The 22,629-nt window shown below is 30.2% G+C and overlaps 6 protein-coding genes across 12 annotated transcripts; 3 read left to right on the top strand and 3 right to left on the bottom strand.

Annotated features, from left to right (window-relative positions):
- Positions 1-53: 53 nt before the first annotated feature.
- Lst8 (MTOR associated protein, LST8) lies at positions 54-2,125 on the top strand. The gene is made up of 7 exons (XM_076782221.1): positions 54-672; positions 759-911; positions 997-1,058; positions 1,131-1,281; positions 1,394-1,596; positions 1,690-1,832; positions 1,910-2,125. The coding sequence occupies exons 1-7, from the start codon at positions 547-549 to the stop codon at positions 2,032-2,034; spliced, it is 963 nt and encodes a 320-aa protein (XP_076638336.1). The 5' UTR covers positions 54-546; the 3' UTR covers positions 2,035-2,125.
- On the bottom strand, positions 2,115-6,549 carry Gga (ADP-ribosylation factor-binding protein Gga). Its single transcript, XM_076782204.1, has 11 exons — positions 5,524-6,549; positions 5,262-5,425; positions 4,945-5,178; positions 4,689-4,862; positions 4,405-4,624; positions 3,801-4,148; positions 3,564-3,699; positions 3,141-3,445; positions 2,871-3,037; positions 2,683-2,793; positions 2,115-2,590 (listed from the first exon to the last, which is right to left on the bottom strand). Exons 1-11 carry the CDS (start codon positions 5,558-5,560, stop codon positions 2,498-2,500), a joined length of 1,989 nt encoding a protein of 662 aa, XP_076638319.1. The 5' UTR covers positions 5,561-6,549; the 3' UTR covers positions 2,115-2,497.
- Positions 6,550-6,951: 402 nt separating this feature from the next.
- LOC143350249 (uncharacterized) lies at positions 6,952-10,087 on the bottom strand. 3 transcript variants are annotated; one of them, XM_076782207.1, is made up of 5 exons: positions 9,585-10,087; positions 7,729-9,177; positions 7,524-7,646; positions 7,364-7,431; positions 6,952-7,303 (listed from the first exon to the last, which is right to left on the bottom strand). In XM_076782207.1, exons 1-5 carry the CDS (start codon positions 9,637-9,639, stop codon positions 7,298-7,300), a joined length of 1,701 nt encoding a protein of 566 aa, XP_076638322.1. In that variant the 5' UTR covers positions 9,640-10,087; the 3' UTR covers positions 6,952-7,297. The 3 variants fall into 3 exon arrangements, with proteins under 3 accessions (XP_076638322.1, XP_076638321.1, XP_076638323.1); XM_076782206.1 differs by having other exon boundaries at positions 7,369-7,431; XM_076782208.1 differs by lacking the exon at positions 9,585-10,087 and adding an exon at positions 9,249-9,537 and having other exon boundaries at positions 7,369-7,431.
- A 401-nt stretch (positions 10,088-10,488) lies between these two features.
- On the top strand, positions 10,489-12,982 carry Urod (uroporphyrinogen decarboxylase). 3 transcript variants are annotated; one of them, XM_076782210.1, is made up of 7 exons: positions 10,489-10,506; positions 11,091-11,441; positions 11,512-11,670; positions 11,829-11,990; positions 12,155-12,292; positions 12,437-12,610; positions 12,687-12,982. In XM_076782210.1, exons 2-7 carry the CDS (start codon positions 11,145-11,147, stop codon positions 12,825-12,827), a joined length of 1,071 nt encoding a protein of 356 aa, XP_076638325.1. In that variant the 5' UTR covers positions 10,489-10,506; positions 11,091-11,144; the 3' UTR covers positions 12,828-12,982. The 3 variants fall into 3 exon arrangements, with proteins under 3 accessions (XP_076638325.1, XP_076638326.1, XP_076638327.1); XM_076782211.1 differs by lacking the exon at positions 10,489-10,506 and adding an exon at positions 10,546-10,690; XM_076782212.1 differs by lacking the exon at positions 10,489-10,506 and adding an exon at positions 10,722-10,864.
- Positions 12,983-13,853: 871 nt separating this feature from the next.
- Eef5 (eukaryotic translation elongation factor 5) lies at positions 13,854-17,043 on the top strand. 3 transcript variants are annotated; one of them, XM_076781397.1, is made up of 4 exons: positions 13,854-13,998; positions 15,430-15,722; positions 16,025-16,159; positions 16,409-17,043. In XM_076781397.1, exons 2-4 carry the CDS (start codon positions 15,447-15,449, stop codon positions 16,478-16,480), a joined length of 483 nt encoding a protein of 160 aa, XP_076637512.1. In that variant the 5' UTR covers positions 13,854-13,998; positions 15,430-15,446; the 3' UTR covers positions 16,481-17,043. The 3 variants fall into 3 exon arrangements, with proteins under 3 accessions (XP_076637512.1, XP_076637511.1, XP_076637513.1); XM_076781396.1 differs by having other exon boundaries at positions 13,952-14,256; XM_076781398.1 differs by lacking the exon at positions 13,854-13,998 and adding an exon at positions 14,006-14,032.
- A 3,335-nt stretch (positions 17,044-20,378) lies between these two features.
- Cpb (F-actin-capping protein subunit beta) lies at positions 20,379-22,498 on the bottom strand. Its single transcript, XM_076781395.1, has 4 exons — positions 22,360-22,498; positions 21,462-21,673; positions 20,967-21,339; positions 20,379-20,857 (listed from the first exon to the last, which is right to left on the bottom strand). The coding sequence occupies exons 1-4, from the start codon at positions 22,360-22,362 to the stop codon at positions 20,624-20,626; spliced, it is 822 nt and encodes a 273-aa protein (XP_076637510.1). The 5' UTR covers positions 22,363-22,498; the 3' UTR covers positions 20,379-20,623.
- Positions 22,499-22,629: the final 131 nt, after the last annotated feature.

Here is a 22,629-nt window from a genome sequence, read left to right as displayed (position 1 = left end):
ATTTGATGAATCTACTATTACGACTGTAAGAATTAATATTTTTAACGGTGATGATTTAATGAAATTACAATTATATTAGTAGTTTTAGATACATGATTAATGAAATGATAATACTAATGATCTGAAAAATATAATACAGACTTGATTTTTTTAAGAGCCTAGTGCAGTGTCAACACTGGCAGATACAGGTCTTGTTTGAATACAAGTGTGAATTTTTACGGAATTGATATGTAATCATTCACTATTGACGACATTGGTACCAATAACGTGAAACAGCTATTTGTACAAAACCCATTTTACGGTTAAAAACTTCCAATTACTTTGTCATAGAAATTAAATATTAATAGTGAAAGAAATTTCTACTCGTGACATAACCTCTAATCTGGAATTACACGATTTACGCCGCGCATATTTAAAAGTACACAAATATGAACATATCGTATCCAAATCGATAAAAACCAGGCGAAACGAACCATACAAAACAGTGCATAACAAAGGAATACAGAGAGCTGTGGTTAAATTTCGATTGCTATTATATTTTTATCAATGACTGCTGATAGTACTTACAGCAACGAACAAGTTATTCTTGTAACAGGCGGTTACGATTTTGCTATCAAAATATGGCAGCCTCACACTGGAGTTTGTCAACGTACTGTAGAACACATGGATTCGGTATTTATCTTACACTCAATAATATATTTTATCGTAAATCTTGACTTTTCTTTGTTAAAAATTTGTATTCGATGTTTTGATTTCAGCAAGTAAATGCTTTAAACATTACTCCAGAAAAATATGCGATAGCTGCTGCTGGATACCAGCATATAAGAATGTATGACCTAGCTTCTAACAATCCAAATCCAGTTATTAATTATGAAGGAGTATCAAAGAACATTACAGGCTTGGGGTTCCAGGTTTCTTACCAATTACAATTAATCTTTGCCAGACAGCATGGATAATACATTAAATTTATATACTAATACATTTTAATATGTATAGGAAGATGGTAACTGGATGTATACTGGTGGTGAAGACTGTACAGCTCGTATCTGGGATCTCAGGTAAATATTCAACATCAAACATCATGCAATTTTGGTTCTAAATGCCTACATGTTATAATAATAATAATACAGGTCGAATAGCTTGCATTGCCAAAGAGTATTTCAAGGTCCAGCACCTGTGAATTGCGTATGCTTGCATCCTAATCAAGCAGAACTTATTGTTGGTGACCAAAGCGGTGTCATACATTTGTGGGATCTACGTTCGGATCATAATGAACAGCTGGTAGAAACCTACAAAGTTGCTTTAAATATGGCTAGGAAGCAAATTATTAAACAGCAATCAATTATATTTAATTTAATAAAAGTTTATGGATATAAGTATGTCTTGTTCAAAGATACCAGAGGCTGAAGCATCTGTACAAGATATCGCGATCGATCAAGATGGAACTTACATGGCAGCTGTGAATAACAAAGGTAATTGTTACATTTGGACGCTTACGGGTGGTGTTGGCGAAGAACCAACACGCCTCAATCCTCGTCAAAAGCTTTCGGCGCATAAACGTTATGCTCTTCGATGCAAGTTCAGTCCTGATTCTACGTAAGTAGCATATCATAATTTTGGATAACCGGGTGCCGGGTAATCGGAACTCTAGTGTATACCGTTCTTTAATTCATAATATATTTTACGTAGACTTTTAGTAACTACGTCAGCCGATCAAACTGCTCGTGTCTGGAAAACGACAGATTTTTCAGAAGTACAAGTGCTTCAACACGAGGCGAAACGATGGGTTTGGGATGCCGCGTTCAGCGCGGACTCACAATACATATTTACCGGTAACGATAAATATTTCATTATTGCTTGTCCTGTACGTGGTCAGCATATGTTTACTCTAACATTCCGCTTAATTTAGCTTCCTCCGATGGCGTTGCAAGGTTGTGGAACGTATCAACAGGAGCCGTGGAACGAGAATATCAAGGCCATTATAGAGCACTTACTGCTCTTGCGTTTCGAGACGAAGTACTCTCCGTTTCCTAAATCAATCATAATCACTTATCTGGGTTTGCGTGTGAAGTGTCGCACTTTCATCAATATGTGTGATCGAGAATACTATGGGATTTTTCTATTTCTCAGTGCTGTTTATTTCGATTTCATTGCATACGACTTTGCAACATATTTTTTTCACATTTTATCAAGGTTAAGATCCAGTCTTAAAATAGGTTTGCACATTTTTAAGCGTGTATATAGATCACAAAACGATTTATAAATAACCACGTAACGTTATTTTTGTTTTCGAATATGCTAATAAACAGGAAAATGATCTGCAATCAAGATCTGATTAACAAAAACAAAAATAACTATTTGCTAACGTGTAAGTTCATTAGGAACGATTTTAACGTTCCAATCTTGACAAATTGTACATCTTTTATTTCAACTATTGGTACGCGCTTCTTAAGCATACTTATTATAATGACTTTAAGTAACAGATTTAAAATATCTTTCAGAGTAAAGGCAACGCTTCTACTTCTCCCATTTCTGTGAAGGTTTCGTCGTCCATTGTATAACTTAACATGAATTTTAAGGATACGGTTTTCTGCAAAAGAAATTCGTTGTCAAATTAACATTCAACTGGAACAGTGTAAAAAAAGAGTTTGAAATTTAAAACGAAAAATTGTATTGCTTTACCTTATTAGGATTAGCAATCAACATAATTTGGGTGATTGCTGGTGGGGGAAGAAATGGATTATGACCTGGTAATTCAATTCCAGAAGGTGGCTGAAGTCTACATTTACATTTCTGTAAATTTGAATACATAGAATCATCATGTCCAAGCGTTATACAGGTAATTATTAAAAACGAAAGAATTTACTTACTTTTGGCACCACTGCTTGAAACAAATAATTACTAAGTGGTTTCACATTTTTGCTCATTGTTGTAATTACTACGACATACACATCTTCTCTTGGATTGTCTCGAGCAAAATGAAGCACGACGGTTATACCATTTTTTTCTTCCATTACAGTTATAGGTGGATTAATACCTATTAAAAGAATACCAACGACGGTACATCAAGTTACATTAAGTTTCCAATAAAAATATTTTTCTGATCTTAATAATAAAATAAATGCGCGAGTAGAGAGTACCTGGTGTAATATCTTGAAGACTAACGTTAATGTCTGTCAATGGTTTGATCTCGGGTTCTATACAAGTAGCATTTTCTGTCGTCAATGGCTTTTCATTTGTGTTGTGTGAAATAGGGAGAGGCAAGGGAGACAAAAGACTTTGACTGTCGAGCGAATCAGAATTGAAATTGGTCAATTTGTTGATTTTTGTGTTCGCAACGTCTAACGAACCAGAAAAATGTGAAGTATCGCCATGAGGGAGTATATTTGAATCGCGACGTTCTATCGAAGGTTCTATGTGTAACGTACGATTTACAGATTGCTTGCTATAAACATAGAAGGAAAACATATGATTAATAGATCAAAACGCTTTAAACGATAACGTATATATATTCAAAGGTTTATTAATTTTATTATATATAGTATATATTTTATTTCACTGACCTTGCTGAATTGGAGCGTGCACTTGATATTGTACCTGATAAACTTTGTTTGAGTAAAGACTCTCCTAATTCATTCAATTCCTCCAGTGCCCTCGTTTTACTGTCTATTTTCTTTTCAGGTGTGTTAATCGATTCACCTGGCAATTGAATAAAATTATTGGCCGTTTGTTGATCCGTTTAAAATCTCAATGCTATTTGTTTGATAAGAATATGTGTTAAACATATTAAATTCACGGACCTTTTTTATTTGTAGGCAAAACACTGATTGGTTGCATGATCATTGAATCAGGTATTAAGAGGTTTGTGTTAGAAACAGAAGACATTTCTAGATTTTCAGATTTCCCTATTGAACTGAAGATATCCCCTAAAACTTCCATGTCTGATTGATGGTTTGTTGTTGTAGCATTGTAACTCGTATTTGTACTACTACTCTCAACAGGAATGTTCTCTGTTGGAGAAGATAAATCTAACAAATACGGGCCGGTGTTGGAATCCGTTTTAGGCTTTACACATTCACCACGGACTATGATTGCAGTGTATTTTTCAAACACCTGTCCCAATTCATCGCTTGCGGCAAGCACGTCACCTAACGCAGATTATTTGAACATGATGCAATTGATCTTTCTGCGATCTCTCAGTTTCACAGTTTTGAAATTCTAAGTTGCAATTACATGAGTTAATTAGAATTTCTGTAATTAACTTATTGACAATAATATGAACAATAAGAGACTCTGTGAACGATACTTTCATATTTAGCAAACCGATCTCTCGCATAAGATAAAAATGTACCATTTTATTTGTTCAGGCTGTTTGAACAAATTTCACTATTTTAAGATATTTACCGAGCATTTCTTCATTATCTTGAGTTTCATTTGCTAATCTCAGTACAATTGGTTTTAATCGTTCACAGGCTTGACGCAATTCCTTCATCAATTCGAGATCTTCCCTACTAGTTTCATTACTATTATAAGAGTCCAACATCTCTGATAGTAACTTAGCATTGTTATGTACAGATTCTAATTCCATTATTCTACGCGAATTCAATTGTACCCGTCTTTCATCCTGAAAGACAACAGTTAAAAATATTTGTTAAGGCTCTATAGCCTTTTAAATATTTTTTGCTCACCTCTCTCACCATAGTTTTAATCAGTCTGTTTGCAGCTTGCAAATCATCAGGATTTTTACTTTGAAGTAATTTTTGCAATAGTTTGGATTTCTCCTCGTCATCAAATATTGTGTGTTTAGATTTTGATACTTTTGATCCATCTTCTGGGACATTAATCGTGGATGTTGAATCATCCTGAATGTTTAGGTATTGTTTACTGGTTAATTTTACTTGACAAAAATATCAATAAATGAAGTAAACAGGATACAAAACTGACCTCAACAACACCTTGTTTTTTCAACATTTCATATGCTTCTTTAATTTTTAATTCTCGCGGATATTCCTTTGTCCATGTCTGTAGCAATTGTAATACTTTTTGACGTACCAAAATTGGTGTATCACCACCTAAATACTTTGGTGAAACTAGTCTGATCATTTCATTTAAAAAGCGAAATTTTCCAATTTCAGCATGAAAAGATGATCCACATCTTCGCATGCATGTATCCAATAGCTGTGGAATTATCAAAATCACTATTGTTTTCTTAAAAATTTGTGATAATAATATACTTTCACCAAGAGTAACAATAAACTTACATCAAGAGTTTGAAGTGCTTCAAATTCATCAGATGATTGGATATATAATGCTAATAACTTAGTCCCAACCTGAATGCTATCTGGTTCCTTAGTAAGTATTGTACAGAATGCTTCAGTAGCCTTTACTACATCAAGTTTCTGACTTTGTGAATTTGTTACCTTTTCTATAAAAAAGAATATCATGTACAAAATGTTCATAGATCTTTAATGCTATAATGTAAACATTTCAAGATCATACCATTAATATCAAACTTTAACTTACGTATTATAGATTCTAATCTTATCATTGACACATCCATTTTTATAGTTTCACCCGTTATTTCGAGTTTGAATGTTTGAATTATATCTAATTATTTGACAGTTACATGGGAAAAACACTCAAAGGTACCATTTTGATTGTTTTCCTCGTGACCTCGAATTCTCTCAATATTAAATATAAGGAGTGTCGAAGTAATTCCAACATTTATGATTAGTAAACCATTTGTACTTGTTATTCTATTTCGATAATGTTAAAACAAAATGGATTTTTTTAATCGTCTTTAAAATTTTTTGACGCAAACAGCTGTTCGCTACGTAGTTCACTGTTGCGTTTTATTTAACTTAGGTTCTTCGAACACCGAGGGGCACTTCGATAAACGTGTGTCGTTACAGGTACATATGCATATACATTAAAAAGAAGGCTTTTACCGACAATCTTTATAATGATATGAGCGAAACATGATTAAAGATATGTATACGCCCGATACAGAAATGCCGCTCCACCACACAAATGGTTCTTCGTACACCCGTGCGTTTTCACGGATAAATTTCGTGTACTGTGAGATCTATGATTAAACTCATTCTTTACGCCGAGTTTATGTACAGATACAATTAAAGGCATTAATTCATCTGTTTCAGGACAATACGATACACCAAACGTATTTTTTCTACTTCAATAAACTTCTAGCGGCTAGGACCTAGCCGTCGCATGACTGGAAACACTATGCACTGGATGATATTGCTGCAACAACGTTGTGGGTTGTGGAGCGATCTTCTTGACGAAGTATGAAATAACCATAAGAACGTCAATGAAATTACAAGTTGTCAATGGACGATCGGCCAATATACGGTACAAGGGAATAACTTTGATTGCCTCAATAATCTTTGTTACTTTCAACGTATAAAAAATCTTTACATATACAGAAAAATTATACGGCATCGGAAGGTCATAAAATCTCAGTAATAATTTTTGAAACTGTAAGATTTTAAGAAATTTCAAGGTCATATCTGTTTTATCTTAAACGATATACTATATTATTTCGTTTCTCTTATGTCGTAAAATGACGAATATGCAGACAATTTCAACGGTATACATATAATATAAGGCTGCCGAAGTAACGCCCGTTTGCATCGACGCAATACAGTAATACACGGATGAATTTGATCAAATTTAGGACGCGATAGCAAAATTCTCGCGTGCAAGGTAACATATTTTTTATAGAAGTGAATTCGAACATATTTGACAAAGAAAGGGAATGGTTATAACGGGAGGAAACGAGATAGATATAATATTTGAGCAGCGGCAATCGAAACCCGGTCGGTATTTCAAACAGATGCCGCGCACGACAAAAAATAATCGTGCGATATAAAAAATGTTATTTTTCCATAATTTCTTTCACCATAGTTATCTAAGAAAAATAAAACTAACAAATTAAACATTTATTTTTATTGGGATGGTAAATATCTTCATTGCACGTTACATAGAAACTCAAAATAAAATCTGCGTACATGAAGACAAAACATAAAAAGTCACAAAGGAATAAGCGCATAGAAAATGTGCATCTAGAAATCTTGAAGAATACAGAAATGTATGTACTTTGTTACAGAACACGAAACATAAACAACATGAAATATACGATTTTGCTTAAAAATACAGTTCATGTGACATCAGATAATTATATCGATTCTATAGTTTAATATTTCTAGATTTCATTTGTAGTTCAAAACGTCGATTCATTCTTACATCCTTCAAAATTGTCCTATTTTGCTGCTTTTGTTTATTTCTGTAAAAGGAATAGAAGAAAATAGATATTATAATACTAATTTTTATAATATTACATTACATTACGTAAAATATTTCCGTCTTGAGAGTTGATTTCAGATTTCGGTGAACGTTTTACCCTTGACGAGGCTAAAAAATAAATACAAGTTTGAGAAATTAACAAAATATTGCGATGTGTAAAAATAAATCAGAATAGATCTTGCAAAAATGCGATATATTACTTAATGCCACGTGTCTTTCCTTCAATCGTTTCTTTGCATCTATAATAGATTCCGATTTGGCAAATAATCTTTTATGTATTTGAGTAAAATTTGGGACCTTCTTTGTTGCAGAATAGTTTGGATCTAAAAGAGATATAATCGAGAAACAATTACATATTTTGATAGTTAGAACAAAATATCTTCGATTGAGTTTACCAAAGATTACCTGATTTTTTAACAGAGTAATTGAGTGGCGATGATGAAGCAGCGTTTATATTAGTAATGCTTTTTGATTTGTTATGAGACTGGTGCTTAGGGGTGAAACATTCAGCGCTAGAAACGTTTTCATTGCTTACAAATTGCGATCTTCTATGGAAGACATTGACTGGCGATTTCCCTATATTTCTTTTTGACTTTATTCTAATTGTTACTTTACGAGGATCCTTAATTTGTTCTTTCTGTTTGCGAAGTCTGTATATAGGATTTGTATCTGACGACGAACTCTTAAGACTTCTAAGACTCTTAGAACTTGTAAAATGTACTTTGATATTTTTCTTTGTAGCTTTCTTGTTTAAATTTGCTGCACTTGCACTTCGTTTCTTTTGCTGTTTCTTACGTAAATTTGGAGTTTTAGGCTCTGTAAGTTCATATGTTTCATTTTTTCCATTTTCTTGTTCATGTTCTACTTCATGTTTATCGTTCATTTCACAAAGTTGCTCTTTCTCTCTTGGTGTAGATGCTTTTAAGGGACTAACTGCTATGATTTTTTGCAATTTAGATGGTGATTTAGTGTTCCTTTTTTTACCTCTTGTTTTAAAATGTCTTGTTATATTGGATTTTGATTTTTCTAATGAACTATTAGCTGTAGAGTTTAATTCTTCTAGACTAACATTATCATTATTATTATTCTGCAGATTTTTGACATACATTCCCACCAAGGATGATGAACATGGTATTGGAAGTCTCTGTAGTACCACTACAGGCTCTTTTAATGCAAATGCATCCTTCATGGAAATCAATCCCATAGATGTGGCTACATCTATGTTCCTTACAGCTGCATGTGCAAGTTTTGTTTTATCTGCATTAGAGTTCCTTGTAGAAGTGGTTTTTCTCTTTTTCAATTGTGATAGTTTCTTTTCATTACTGTGAGGAATCCATTGTTTACCAAGTATCTCTGATTTTGGTGACTTTTTTGATACTAATTTTGAGTTTGGAGATTTTAACATGATCTTTGGGGATTTGGAAAAACTTCTTAGGCCTTGTTTCATGCTAAGTAAAGATGTCCTTTTACTTTTATTCATTTTTTCTGGAGTAAATTTGTAAATTTCCGGTGTACTTATGTGAATATCAGATAGATGTGCTTTTCTCTGCAAGCTATTATTCTTAAATGAAGATTTCTGTGACTTTATTGGAGATTTGATTGTCAGGCTCAATTTTTTTGGTGTTATTAACAGCTTTGAAGAATTAATGGAATGTTTTTTTGAAGAAGATACATTTCTCGGTGACTTTTTAGATGCTTTAGTATGTGTTTTCTGTACATATGCTGTATTTGTTAATGCAATACATCTTGTACTTCTCCTCTGATTTTTTGAAACTTTATGAATTGTTGAATGCATATCTATATTATGGCCTGATTTTGTTCTTTTGCTTCTAATAGGTGTTTGTATATTGTATTCTAAAAATTACACATTGTCATAATAGATATTAAAGTGGATGTAAAATAACAGGTAAATAAATATAATATACAATAGTGCCTGCTTATATGAGATTTAGTCAGGACCATGTTATGTCATATATTTGAAGACTTGAATTTTTAAATATTATTGACCACTGCTATTAGACTTTCATTCTTGTGAGTATGAAGAACCAGTAAAGAGCATGAAGATAGATAACTTTGAGGCTTGTTTTGAACAAACACTTGATGCCACATAAGACAAAATTGGCGTCATAAGAGTAGACACTACTGTAGATGCAAAAAAAATTATATATTAAATTGAATATTCAATACAATAATTCTACAACATTTCAAAAATTAAAAGTCTGAAAACACTGTAGTAAAACTAAAATTTTGTTTGTACTTGCCCTGCCGTGCACGTTTCGCAGACATACTTCTGTTGATGTTGTTAAAGAAACGCATATAATAGATAATATACAAAAGATATTGTATAATAACGGATGTTTATGAAAAGAATTGGATATCTTTGTACTTGTATGTCAATGTATTTAGTATTCGATGATCAATGACAGTTAAAATTTACTGAAAAATAATATTATGCAGTATATTTGAATCTATTCGTAACTTGGTCAATACAATCTGTGGTACTAGTAAGCCGGGTATTTTCACGCCTGCGCGTTGAACACAACGTCAATTAAATGCTTTATTTAAGTGAAAATGGGTATCACATGGACCCCTGTTGAAATATATGATTTATATGTACAGCAGTAACATAAAAAAGAAAGAGTAAAGCAGGGAGAGATATTAAAATAACTATATAGAATGTCAGGTTTGCATAAATAATAATTATTTACTTAAAATTCACTGACAAGTTTCACTTGTTGCTGTCGTATGTACGAGTCCACCAAACATTTTCTGAACTACCTATGTCTTTCCGGCGTTCACTGTGTAGTTACGTTACTGTTTTTGCTGCTCACGCGCAAAAAACTCGACCCATCTGGTCAACCATAGACTACAATGTACTTTTAATAGTTAAAGTAAGAGTAGTGATGTACATTTTACCAATTAGAAGTCGGAACGTGCCTTAGGCCGAAAACATACTGAAAGCATGTGATCCATTACTAATAAAGAATGCCGACCGGCGCCGATAAATTTCGTTCGTTTTTAAATGAATATGTGTACAAATATACATTTTACAAGTTTTTTCATTATGTGAAAAATATCGTTATATACGATTTGAGCGAGAAGGCAAATGTGAGCCTTTCTCTCTCGACTCCCACGAGACGGTCCGAAATTACTTCGGGCAGCTTCGGAGAATCGAGAAAGAGGGTATGTGTCAGTTTGCCTTTGTCATAGCATAGTGTGAGTAGTGCACTCGGTGTTCAATCTGGTATCTTTGTATAGAACTCTCATTCGCGCGGTAACTGACGGAGAGTGCTTAGTGTGAATAACCGTCATTGGCTAAAACATATTAATTTTGATTAACGTATTATGTAGGGAAAGTGCAATTCATGTTAGTCTACTTTTATTATTTTATTTTTTGTGATATATCCACATAGAATAATATATATAGCTAAAAAGAAAGAAGTGCTTTTTAAATAGCAAATTTGAATTTAAATGTAAAATAGTTTTTAATGATTTTGTATATTAGAAGTAACAAATTAATATACAATAAAACAAAAAAAAAGCAAGTACTAATTCAACGCTTTTACAAATATGTATATACTTATATGATTTATAATTTTTTTTTATTTTAAGTAATATAATGATAAATATATTTGATAAATATAATTATCTGTTTTCCATTCGAAATAAAGATGTAATTTTATAGATTTTACATTTTCTTTCTGATTCAGATTATATTTGTTTTTTCGTTACTGTGTTATTACAAAAATTAATATGTTTTCTTATAGGTATATGGAGTTTATCAGTTTCTTAGATATTTAAAGTTTCATACAATAGTAATAATGGCAGATAAAAATTTTCCACCATTAAAAAATGAGTTAATTTTAAAAGCTGCACGTGGGGAACTGGTAGAACGTATTCCAATTTGGGTAATGCGCCAAGCTGGAAGATATCTTCCAGAATTTCAAGAAGTTAGATCAAAGTATGATTTTTTTACTGTTTGTCAAACACCAGCCTTGGCATGTGAAGTTACTTTGCAACCTATTAGACGTTTTGATTTTGATGCCAGCATTATTTTTTCTGATATCCTAGTCATCCCACAAGCAATGGGTTTAACTGTTGAAATGGTTCCTGGAACGGTAGGAAAATTTAAGTCTTGAAAGTAACAAATATATTAAAATAATATTTTATGATAAATTATTATTATAGGGACCAGTATTACCCATGCCTTTACGTGATCCATCAGATTTAGATAGACTAGTTCCTGTAAATGTGGAAAAGGATTTAAAATATGTAGGGGATGCTATAACTTTGACACGACATAAATTAGAAGGGAAAGTACCATTAATTGGTTTTACTGGGGCACCAGTGAGTAAAACAAATCTCAAATTTATTATTATTTTCAAGAAGCATGCAATTTTATAGTTTTCATACTATAAAACAAATATTCTATGAAGATTTTGTATGTTTATGTGTACACATATGTAAATTTTATAACAACAATATTCATATTTATGTATTATTAGTGGACATTAATGAGCTACATGATCCAAGGTGGAGGTAGTTCAACAATGCCTAAGGCACGGTCTTGGCTATACAAATATCCTGAAGATTCTCACAAACTTTTACAGCTTATTACAAATGTTATAGTGGACTACCTTGTGATGCAAGTTAAAGCTGGAGCACAGGTATAGATCATGTCCTTGATACTAAATATAAATTTTTATATACAAATAAAGATCATGATCAACGTGACATTTTTTCAAAGTTAAGTTTATTAATACCAATACCATCTGATATGTGCTAAATATATTTTTGACAACTTCATTCATATTTTGTTTCTCTTTTACAGTTGTTACAAGTATTTGAAAGTCATAGTGATTTTCTTAATGATGAATTATTCTTAAATTATTCATTTAAATATTTAAAGGAAATTAGTCAAAAGGTCAGACAACAACTTAAAGAAGAAAATATTCCTGATGTACCGATGGTAAGTTTCAAAATAAATATTTATAATGTAGTTTATTTTTCATTTCTTTAAGTATTTATAACTTTAAGTTTTAGACATTGCAATATTGTATTTAATTGGGTAAGACATGTACAATCGATATAGAAGTTATTAAATGAATTTTAGATAGCCTTTCCTAAAGGTGCAACAATAAATTCTTTAGAAATGCTAGCCAAATCGAAAACTTACGAAGTATTAGGTTTAGATTGGACCGTAGACCCTATAGAAGCAAGAAAAAGATTGGGTTCTGATGTTACTTTACAAGGAAATTTGGATCCATCTGCATTATATGCTTCTGAGGTTTATATTATTATACTGATACATATATACATATTTCATTTTTATCGACAATGTGTATGATACTTTTTTTATACAGCAAGAAATAATGAAACGAGGACGAGATATGGCTATGAAATTTGGTAAAACTCGATATATTGCGAATTTAGGACATGGTATTTTCCCAGACACACAAGTTACATCTGTTGAAGCTTTTATTAAAGGAATTCATTCAGTATAATTTGTCAAACTGATTTTCTTTTCATATTTTATAATATAAATTTATGATAAATTATTATTGTTGGCATTCGTTGTTTGAATTTAAATTATATGCGCCCAATGACTATTGTGAATAACGTAAAAATAAACAGGAATAAAACAAAGTTGCTTAAAAAATTTTATTTTTTTAGTACATTTTTAAATGAAAAAAGTTTACTATATATTAAAATACTTTTAATCGCAATGACGCATTTGAATTACTTAAAGAACTAGTTTTAGTATCTAATCGCAAATAACTAATGTTAATTTACTTTACAAATTTTACTTTGAGTAACAATTAAAACTGAAATATTTATTTACAAATAAATAAATTTTTGCAATTTTACATGCACAGACACATTTTGATGAAACTTGCATAAAATTTATACAAAAGTTTGCCTAATCAAATGATCGAGGTGGTACAAAATAAAGGCAAGTCCATCGAATATCGAAAAAATGTTATAATTTTGTTCAATTATATACATTTTATTCTTTTTCAAAGATAGTGTCATAATTTTGTCCAAGTGAAATTGTATTATATCATATTAAACCCTTATTCCAGTAATCCTAAGGGTGACTTATAATTTTATTCACTAATGTAATACGTACAATTGAAGAACCTCGAGAAAACAAAACCACGTGACCCAAACAGATCTCATTCGTCCGCTGTATCTTTGGTCAAAAATTTATTGTAAGTAGTAGATTGAAACATGAAAAGATTAGAATTATGACAATCAGGTGGTATTTTTTTCATTAAAAATTTACATAAAATTAGAGTATTCTAAAAGGATGAATAATATTATTATTATATACATAAATAATAACTTATATAAATTTTATTCTGTTTGTATCTATTGAAGACATAGTTCCTTGTTGTTTTGTTACTATCCAGTCTTATGGTATTTGCTTACAAAGAAACGGCTCTTTGACTTAAACATAGTATAGTTTCAACCACAGAAAATTACAGTACACAAAACAGCGCTTGCGTATTACACCAAACTTCTGACTGACAATAAAATTTCACGTCCAACTCTACCCCCACGTAGACTTTCAGCCGGAATCCGTGGATCTATTCGGGTGGCCCCCTGTTGCCGTTTAGCGGTTCGCGCAAGCGCAACCAATTCTTCTGGTTAGAGTGTCCATTTTGATCACATGTGAGTATCTCCAGTCTGTTCTCCTTTTTTCACGGTGAGTCTAGGCGATCGGCTTGTGATCGCTTGAACAAGTTTGTAAAACGTGTGCTGAAAGATCCAGAAAATAAAGGGCGACGTTATTAGAAACCAGTTAACATCCGTGATTCGTTGAATCTTCTTCGAGAGTCGGCATCCTCGACGACAAACCGCACGCAATCCTTTTCGCGCCATCTTCTCGAAGAAAACGGTCAAAAAACCGCAGTAAACCCGTCTTCGAAGGTAATTCGACTTTCGTGAGACTTTCCGGTTAATTTTTCCTATAAAGGCTTCAATAACCAAGGAACTGTCAGCCGGGTTGAATCTTTGGTTAACTCGTGTTTCCGCAACGTGTTCATCCACTTTTCGACCGTTTTCTGTAAAGTTTTTAAAGCTATTTGCGTCTCAAACTTTTCTGAGATCAATATTGCATAGTGTTTCAATTCTTTCTGTTTTCTTTTTCCTTGTTTGCTGTACTTCGGAAACGTATGAACCTTTTGAAGAGTAGCTCTCATTCCATACCATAAGAAGATGTAGTGCTTTTATTATTCAAAACAATTTCGTATATACTTGATTATTCAATTTTTTATTCATAATTCGAGATTAGAACTAGATTATGAAATAAAATGATGTTATATATTTTTAATCTAAAAAAGTAACATTCAAAGCATATATACTGTTATGTTTCAAAACATATTGTGCTGTATAAAATAATTCTAAATTTCTCATGCATATTTCAAGTTTATATAATAATTTCATTGTTATTTTAATGATTTGTGAAGTTATACAAAATCAGACTAATGAAATCTTATTTTATTAGAAGTATTCTTAATTTTATTTTTATTAAGCCATGTTCAAATGAATAATTTCAATGTAATATTGTAGTTATTAACATTTGTAAAATTTTAAAGTTATATTAATTCTAAATAAACCTACGAAATTCAGTGGACATAATTCTATTAATGTTTTTATACTTTTTATTTACATAGAAAAAATATGTAACATTTAACGAAATAGTTTAATTTTTCATGAGATTATTAAAAATATTTACATTACTTTGCTATGCTATATTGTAATTTGTAAGGTAGCTTAAAATCTTTTTAATTATTTATTAGTTATTACTATCTTTAAAATTGATTCTTAAATTATTTGTGTATTTAAAATATACTTTCTTATTTTTTCAAATATTGTCATTATAACTAACTTTAAAAGAAGAATGTTATTTACAATTATTCTAACAGATGATATATTCAATTTTATTTTTTATAAAATTGTTTTTGTACATGCTTCGTTTTTAAATTTGCAAAATTGCCAAAAAATTATTATAATAGTGAACTTTTAATTTTTTACATACATCATTATGAATTTCTGGTATGGTAACTATTACATTTCATTTGATTTTAATCATAATTTTAGATTAATATAAATCAACGATGGCAGACATAGAGGATACTCACTTTGAGACTGGAGACTCCGGTGCTTCTGTAACATACCCAATGCAGTGTTCAGCACTGCGTAAAAATGGGTTTGTAATGCTCAAATCTCGACCATGTAAAATTGTAGAAATGTCAACTTCTAAGACAGGAAAGCATGGTCATGCCAAAGTACATCTTGTAGGCATTGACATTTTTACTTCAAAGAAATATGAAGATATTTGTCCCTCTACGCACAACATGGACGTGCCATTTGTGAAACGAGAAGATTACCAGGTATTTAGAAATATTTCTATTTAATTAATTGACATTATAGTTCTCTTGTATTTAAATCATTATGGTCCTGCCAGTACAATTTTAATAAACTTCTAGAATACGTAGTGAATGTTCTAACCGATATTGATATTTAATTTTAGTTTCTTTTATACTTTAAGAATAAAAATAAATAGGCCCTTTATTTTCTTTGTCATTTGCATTTGTCTTTCTATTGACTATTAGAAATTGATTCTTTATAATAATGTTATTTATTAGCATTAAACAATAGTGTAACAAAACATTTATGTGTATACCTGTTACAGCTAGCAGACATATCTGATGATGGCTATTTATGCTTGATGGCTGATAATGGTGAACTTCGTGAGGATTTAAAAATTCCTGATGGTGAACTTGGTGCTCAGTTGCATGCTGATCATGAGGCTGGAAAAGAGCTTCTTGTAAGTATCAGTATAGTTTTATGAGTATATAAAATATTTTTTCTCCGTATAAAAATCATAATTCACTTGGATGAAAGTTCAGTTTATAGTGCGTATAGGATAGATAAAACAAAAAGCAATAAAAACAAATACATTTGTTAAATATATAATCTGTTATTTGGTTTTTGAAGAATATAAATGTCACATGGACTTCTGTGTACTATCTTTGGTGCAATAGAAAACACGGAAAAACAAATATTTTCTTTTCAGTGCACCGTACTGAAAGCCTGTGGTGAGGAAGTTGTGATTGCCATCAAAACCAACACTGCCATCGATAAATAATTGTGTTCAGTCCAAACTCCACCATCACATTAAAGAAAAAACAAAACACACACAGCTAATATATTATTAAGCGAAACCTAAGATACAATACAAGATGATCAGTGGTTAAAATAAGAACTACCAACACAAACAGAGCAGAAAAGAGTGGAGATTACTTGAAAAAGAATAAAATGATGGAAAACGAAACAAGGGGAAGTAAAGAGACAAACATATAATTAAAAAAGAAGGGAAGAGAAAGCAAATGTGCGTGAGCGTGTAAGTGTGACGGAGGGGAGGATTACAAATAATGAAATAATTGCAAAAAATAAATAAATAAAAAGAGAATAAACCAAGAAACAGCATCAGCTTAGAGTTTGAGGGAGGAAGAATGTTTTTGGCTGCTTAAAATGTTGAGATTAAAAGGCAATTTTGACAGTCGAAAAATTTCAAAGAGAAATAACTATTTTGCCTTCATTTGTGATTTCTAAAATTTCAGCATGATTAGAATTCTATTTCTATTGGAATTTCGATTACTTTGTATCAGCAATTACGCAAACTTATTAAAATTATAATTTTTATTGAAATTTCGATATACCTAGAATTCTAGTTATCTAAAAGTTTTGTTCCCTTATAATAACCCTTTCTTCAATCGAAGTCTCAATTCCTCTAAATTTGATTTTCAAAATTTGATGTCATAATCAAATTGCAATTCTAGTGGATTTAGATAGTTCCAATGTTATAATTCTAATTCCTACAGCACCCTCATTTTGCTGAAATCTTAGTTTTTCTTCATTCAAGTTCATGAATCATTTTTTTATTAAAATTCTTTGTTTTAGAATATCTGTCCTAATTCAGAATTCCTATCCTATTGTAATTTTGAACTTCCTTTATTATATAACGTTAATTTAATTTTGTCCAATCTTCATTAGAATTCCTGCTGTATTAGAATTCTATACTAATGAAGTTTCGTTAAAAAACGTATGCCTTATTAGAAAATCATAAAAATTTTTACTTATCCAAAATCTTCTTATTTGGAGTTTGTTCTTATAGAGCCTTTTAATCTATAATTCTGATTCTATTCAAGTTTGAATAGTTTGGATATTCAAAACTTTAGACTTTTCTTTTTTTTTTTCTTTTTTTTTATGTTTACAATTCCGATTTATCGAAAATTAGTGAAATCTGTTTTCCTAATTTTTCAAATTTATATTTATGTTTCTCGTTTGATACATACGTATAGTTATTTATTCAAAATTCCAAAACTTAATATGCAATTTGAAATTCTGGAATTTTGAACATAGATCTGAAAAGGTTTTATTAACTTTGTGTGAATTTCTGAAGTTTCGTTTTTAATTCATATTTTGTACTGCTGTTTTGTATTTAAAAACTTATAAAGTAATCTTTTGCCATTTTTGTATTAGAACCAAAACTTTCGTAAACGTTAATTTCTTTAATTCTAACTAAAAATTTAGAAATTTAATTTAAATTTCAGACTGCGATCATCTAATTTCAAAGATAAAGACTTTAAAGTTAAATTCTGAAATTTTGAGTTTAACTTCTAATTTTGGTTTTTGATTTGAAATTTGAGTTTTATGTAAGAATTTGTGGTCTTACATTCAAATCTCTATTTCAAATCAGACGACACCATCTACGAGAAAACTAAGGGAGTTTAAAAAATTATTAAAAAAATGAATAATAAGAAACGACTAAGCTATGTAATCTAAGCAGGCTAATCTAAGATTAACACGACCTAGATAAATGAATTTAATCGATTCAAAAAGAAAAAAAAACAAACGAATCAATCGGCCTCATGGCCGAATTTCAGCTACGAGAGACGGAAATCATTTTTTCTGCTTCTCGATATTCGATTTAATTAATTATACACCATTGCTGGTAAATTATTTCGAATTCTAACGGTATTTACTTAAGATTCCAAGTACAGGCAAAATTGTAAGAATAATTATTATATGAGCACACAGGTGAAATAAAATTTCGAGGACACTATTTTGGAAATATATTTAGCATTTCAAATGTTAATTCTTTGTTGCGAGTCATCAATTTATAAATAAATTGATAAGTGATTATTAATATTCATGTAGATAATAATACAATACATATTACAAAATAGAATTTAAATTATTAATATACTTCTTTCAACTAGGGAAGTAACTAGCATTCCAAATTATAATTAACTGTTTGACTCGAAAATGTTCTCGAAATATTATTTTTTAATTCAATGTGCACACGATAAACCAATTCTTGATATATTTATTAAACGATAACAACATGAAATACTGTAGCATACGATGGTATATAGGTATTTATAAAAATATAACCAGCATTGGCGTATATAGGCAGGCAAAGATACATAACATACACACACGTATACAAACACGCAGCGGTAAAGTATATGACAAAAATACACAAGTATATGTGAAAGTACATGATTATGGAATTTCAAACAAAAAACACAAACGTAAAATATATAAATAAACGGATATCAACGAGCATTTGTTTATACGACAGAAGTCAATGGAGGATAAATAAAGGAAACAAAAAGCCATTTGTGCTTTTGTGTCACCTTTCGATAATTTTTTTTTTTTTTTTTATGAACTCATTTCATAAGTAATTTAGGTTGTGGCGATTTTGTTACTTTTTTCTTATTGCTTCACTCATCATACGCTTTTTACGTTGATTAATACTACCAAAACTGTATTGGAATATTTCTATTAAGAATTATAGATTAGAAGTATACATAATATAGATTGATAAAACTCATGATTCTAACTAGAATTTTGTTATGTTTAAAATATCCTACTATATATTAATATTATTTGAGTATTTACAACTTGTATCACTCTACCAAAGTGATATGAACATTATTAATGCAAAAATTAACGATGATAACCATGATGAGAAAGTAAATTTCAATTATATTAAATTCAATAAAAATTTATTCATTTTAAAACATGGATTAGAAATGTATGTTCAATGCTTAATCAATTCGAAGTTAAACATGTTGAATGGGGAAATCATTATTTTTTAAATATTTTCTTTTAGTTCAAATTTAATCTAACCCAAATATGTTTAAATTATTTTAAGTAATTGTTTGGGAAATCGATTGACAAACTATTACAATTTTAGTCGCAAATATTCTCTTTAATATTCCTACATTTTCAAACATTAATACATTTTGTATTATTAATAATTATTAATGATTAAAAAAACATTACGAGTGCCATTACATATATATTTCTGTGCTTACGCTTATACGAGCGCTGCACATACGCGCATCACACATACATACATTACATACATACACACGCACTTAGATATGTCGAAAGATATATAACACAAAAATGAAAATGTGTCTAAACGTGTGATGACTTTTTTTTTTATTTATTCGTTGTAAAAATTAGACGCATTTAGACAAGTACAAGAACATGTTTTTGTATAACTTATAGCTATACATCCTAGATATCGCGTGTAGCACCAGATGATCGAAATCATATATACTTTGATAAAAAAAATTCATTAAGCACTATTATGAAGGCTTTGTACGTTCGCATAGGTCAAATTTCTATGAAAATAGCAAAAACATAATGATTTATACGATTAATAATAAACGATAGATCAAACTATGAAAATGTACGGAAACATCATAACAATGCTTTATAAATTAATACATGATACGTGCATGTTTAAATTAATAAAATTAATATAAAAAAATTGCACAACGGGATGAAGTATAAGTACGTAAATTTGTTATACCTGTATTTAAGAACAAAGATCTTCAAACATAAATATGCATTCTATGAAATATCGTAAACTGATTATTTTTTAAATGAACTACATTGATTTAAGGTGTTACATACCTTTAAACACATCCTATATATAAAACTCAGCACTCGTAATGTCTCTTAATATTTTATTCAAAATCTTGATATAATCGATAATCAATTATTCATTTTTTAAATTCTTTAATACTTCAGGAAAAATTCATTTTTACCGTTGCACCCTGCGTATCACAGGAAACTGTCCGAAATTCCCGTCATAATAACGGCAATAAATCGAATCTTAATTTCTCAATCATTTACGATTATCTGTTTCATTTTTCTTTTATTGACACTCTTCAAAATCGGAGGAAAGCTGATGTTCCTCGTAAGATCAATTATTAGCGTTTCTCCTTTGAAGAGCGGCCGCGAGATCCTGTCTAAGGGCAGCTTGTTGTCTTTGATCGGCTAAAGATTGAACAGATCTCAATCCATTTACAATATCTTTTGTTTTGCCGAAATAAATCTGGTTTAAGGTATTTCGTATTTTATTTTCCATATCTTCAACCATGCGCCCAATATTGGCAATATGCGGAGAGTTCTCGCTTGTTTGAGCATCTTGTTCGACCTAAAAGTAAATTTTTATTAAATTCAACTGCATTTAATTTAGATTTAATTAAAGCGAATATTTAATAAGATATTAATTGTAGTAAAATTGAAAACAATTACAAACATACTTGTCTAGTAAGACTGCCTCCAAGATTCATTGTACCGGATCCATGCTTGTTAGTCTGTAACCAAAGCATCGCGGTAGAAGTTAATTTATAATGAGCTGTCCTTCCTTTAGGCTTTTCTTGAACTTCCACCACATGGATTGAATCCCAACAACCCTTTATTTTTTTCGAACCATCTCCAGCCTTCTTTATAAGAATCACTGCTGCAAAACCATGATCCAAATCCCAAAGATAAACAGAGGAAACTCCACCCTCAAAATAGAGTTCTCTGTATTGATCAAATGCATGATTTGCATCAATTTCTATCTTTCGGAGTCTTTCTGAAGGCATTGAACCATCTTCTAATGGTGGATCATACGTATTGCTCCAGGGAGATCTGAACAAAATATATTAACCAGTTTATATGCACTATACTACAATATCAAGTAAAATAATATAATTATAATAGACAAAAGAAAAGAATTCTAAATGATTATAGTATCTTTTAAAATCAATTACCTATAGGAATCTCCATCTCTGTTATAATCGCACAATAAATAATCTCTTCCAGATTCTTTGTCTTTTGCAATTTTTAAAGGTTGATCAACAGAAGACAAAAGATCTTCACATAGAGATGGCACTAGATCTATTAAATCACTTAAATTCTTTTCAATTTGCTGTGGTGGCAATCTTCTCATCAAATCTAATGCACAATCCATCTGCTGCTCCGTCTTTGAAAGTAAAGAAAAAAAGAAAAAAAATATTCAATTTTATTCTTAACATTTTGTAAGTAGGAAAATGAAATCTCAAAATAATTTTAACTTAATTTTGATTAACTACTAATTTTATGTATTTAAAATTAAACACAAATAAAACAAATCACTTTACATATAAATTTAATTAAATGAAATTCAGGAAATTTTAGTTTATTCTAAATTTCTACAATATTATGCTAATTCAATACAGAATAAAAATTAATTAATAAAAATTAACAGTTTAGCTCTCCATTCGAAAGGCAGAAGTAAAAATAATATAAAAGAGATCAATTATTTACAATGTCATGTTTATATAGACAACTATTAATATGAAAAAATATACACATAATCGTTATTCTCAATATTTTTTTATAAATGATCGAATAATCAAAATTTTAATATATGTCAATGGGCGCCGCCATTTTGACGTTTATATCGTTATAGGTTAGAAACAATTTTCTTTATATGCTTTTAAAATCGTAAAAAAATAATAATTTTCACAACAAACAGTGATTAAAAATTTGTCTGTGTTTAGAAGTTCTTATAAAATCAAATTTTATTGTATAAAATATTATTTATTAATAGTTCTGATAACAATTTGAATTAACATTATTGATAAAGAAATATAGCATTATAATTATTAACTGGGAGTGTTAACTCACCATTTTAAACAATTGACAAATTTTATGAACGTCGATCAGAGCATCAATCAATAAAAATTACAAAATCAATGAAAAATTTATCGAAACTGTTTATCCTCTGACCCGCATTCGGTCACCGAAAACGAATATTCAAGGGGCGTGTCAAGACTAGCTCTGATTGGCTAATACGTCACACAATGCTATCAACTTGATACAAATAAAAATTAAATACTAAATTAACAACAAAATGATAATTAACTCTTCTGTATTAAAACATACTTGCACAAATAA

This window comes from Colletes latitarsis, chromosome 14, assembly GCF_051014445.1.
Source record: "Colletes latitarsis isolate SP2378_abdomen chromosome 14, iyColLati1, whole genome shotgun sequence".
Classification (NCBI taxonomy): domain Eukaryota; kingdom Metazoa; phylum Arthropoda; class Insecta; order Hymenoptera; family Colletidae; genus Colletes; species Colletes latitarsis.
The sequence above is the reverse complement of the archived record's forward strand: the minus strand, read 5'-3'. Positions and strand labels throughout refer to the sequence as shown.

Bases quoted from the DNA above. Each gene is read 5' to 3' on its own strand.
- Eef5 (XM_076781397.1), top strand. From the start codon at position 15,447: ATGGCAGACATAGAGGATACTCACTTTGAGACTGGAGACTCCGGTGCT. The intron at 15,723-16,024 runs GTATTTAGAAAT...TACCTGTTACAG, and splicing joins TGAAACGAGAAGATTACCAG to CTAGCAGACATATCTGATGA. The intron at 16,160-16,408 runs GTAAGTATCAGT...TTTTCTTTTCAG, and splicing joins AGGCTGGAAAAGAGCTTCTT to TGCACCGTACTGAAAGCCTG.
- Urod (XM_076782210.1), top strand. From the start codon at position 11,145: ATGGCAGATAAAAATTTTCCACCATTAAAAAATGAGTTAATTTTAAAA. The intron at 11,442-11,511 runs GTAGGAAAATTT...TTATTATTATAG, and splicing joins TTGAAATGGTTCCTGGAACG to GGACCAGTATTACCCATGCC. The intron at 12,611-12,686 runs GTTTATATTATT...TTTTTTATACAG, and splicing joins CTGCATTATATGCTTCTGAG to CAAGAAATAATGAAACGAGG.
- Gga (XM_076782204.1), bottom strand. From the start codon at position 5,560: ATGGATGTGTCAATGATAAGATTAGAATCTATAATAC. The intron at 4,625-4,688 runs GTGAGCAAAAAA...GTTGTCTTTCAG, and splicing joins TTAAAACTATGGTGAGAGAG to GATGAAAGACGGGTACAATT. The intron at 2,794-2,870 runs GTAAGTAAATTC...TCAAATTTACAG, and splicing joins TTCAAGCAGTGGTGCCAAAA to AAATGTAAATGTAGACTTCA.
- Cpb (XM_076781395.1), bottom strand. The intron at 21,340-21,461 runs GTAATTGATTTT...TATTTTGTTCAG, and splicing joins AGAGATGGAGATTCCTATAG to ATCTCCCTGGAGCAATACGT. The intron at 20,858-20,966 runs GTATGTTTGTAA...ATTTACTTTTAG, and splicing joins GAGGCAGTCTTACTAGACAA to GTCGAACAAGATGCTCAAAC.
- LOC143350249 (XM_076782206.1), bottom strand. From the start codon at position 9,639: ATGCGTTTCTTTAACAACATCAACAGAAGTATGTCTGCGAAACGTGCA. The intron at 9,178-9,584 runs GCAAGTACAAAC...TGTAATTTTTAG, and splicing joins TGCGAAACGTGCACGGCAGG to AATACAATATACAAACACCT. The intron at 7,304-7,368 runs GTAATGTAATGT...TTCCTTTTACAG, and splicing joins TCAAGACGGAAATATTTTAC to AAATAAACAAAAGCAGCAAA.
- Lst8 (XM_076782221.1), top strand. From the start codon at position 547: ATGACTGCTGATAGTACTTACAGCAACGAACAAGTTATTCTTGTAACA. The intron at 912-996 runs GTTTCTTACCAA...TAATATGTATAG, and splicing joins TTACAGGCTTGGGGTTCCAG to GAAGATGGTAACTGGATGTA. The intron at 1,059-1,130 runs GTAAATATTCAA...ATAATAATACAG, and splicing joins GCTCGTATCTGGGATCTCAG to GTCGAATAGCTTGCATTGCC.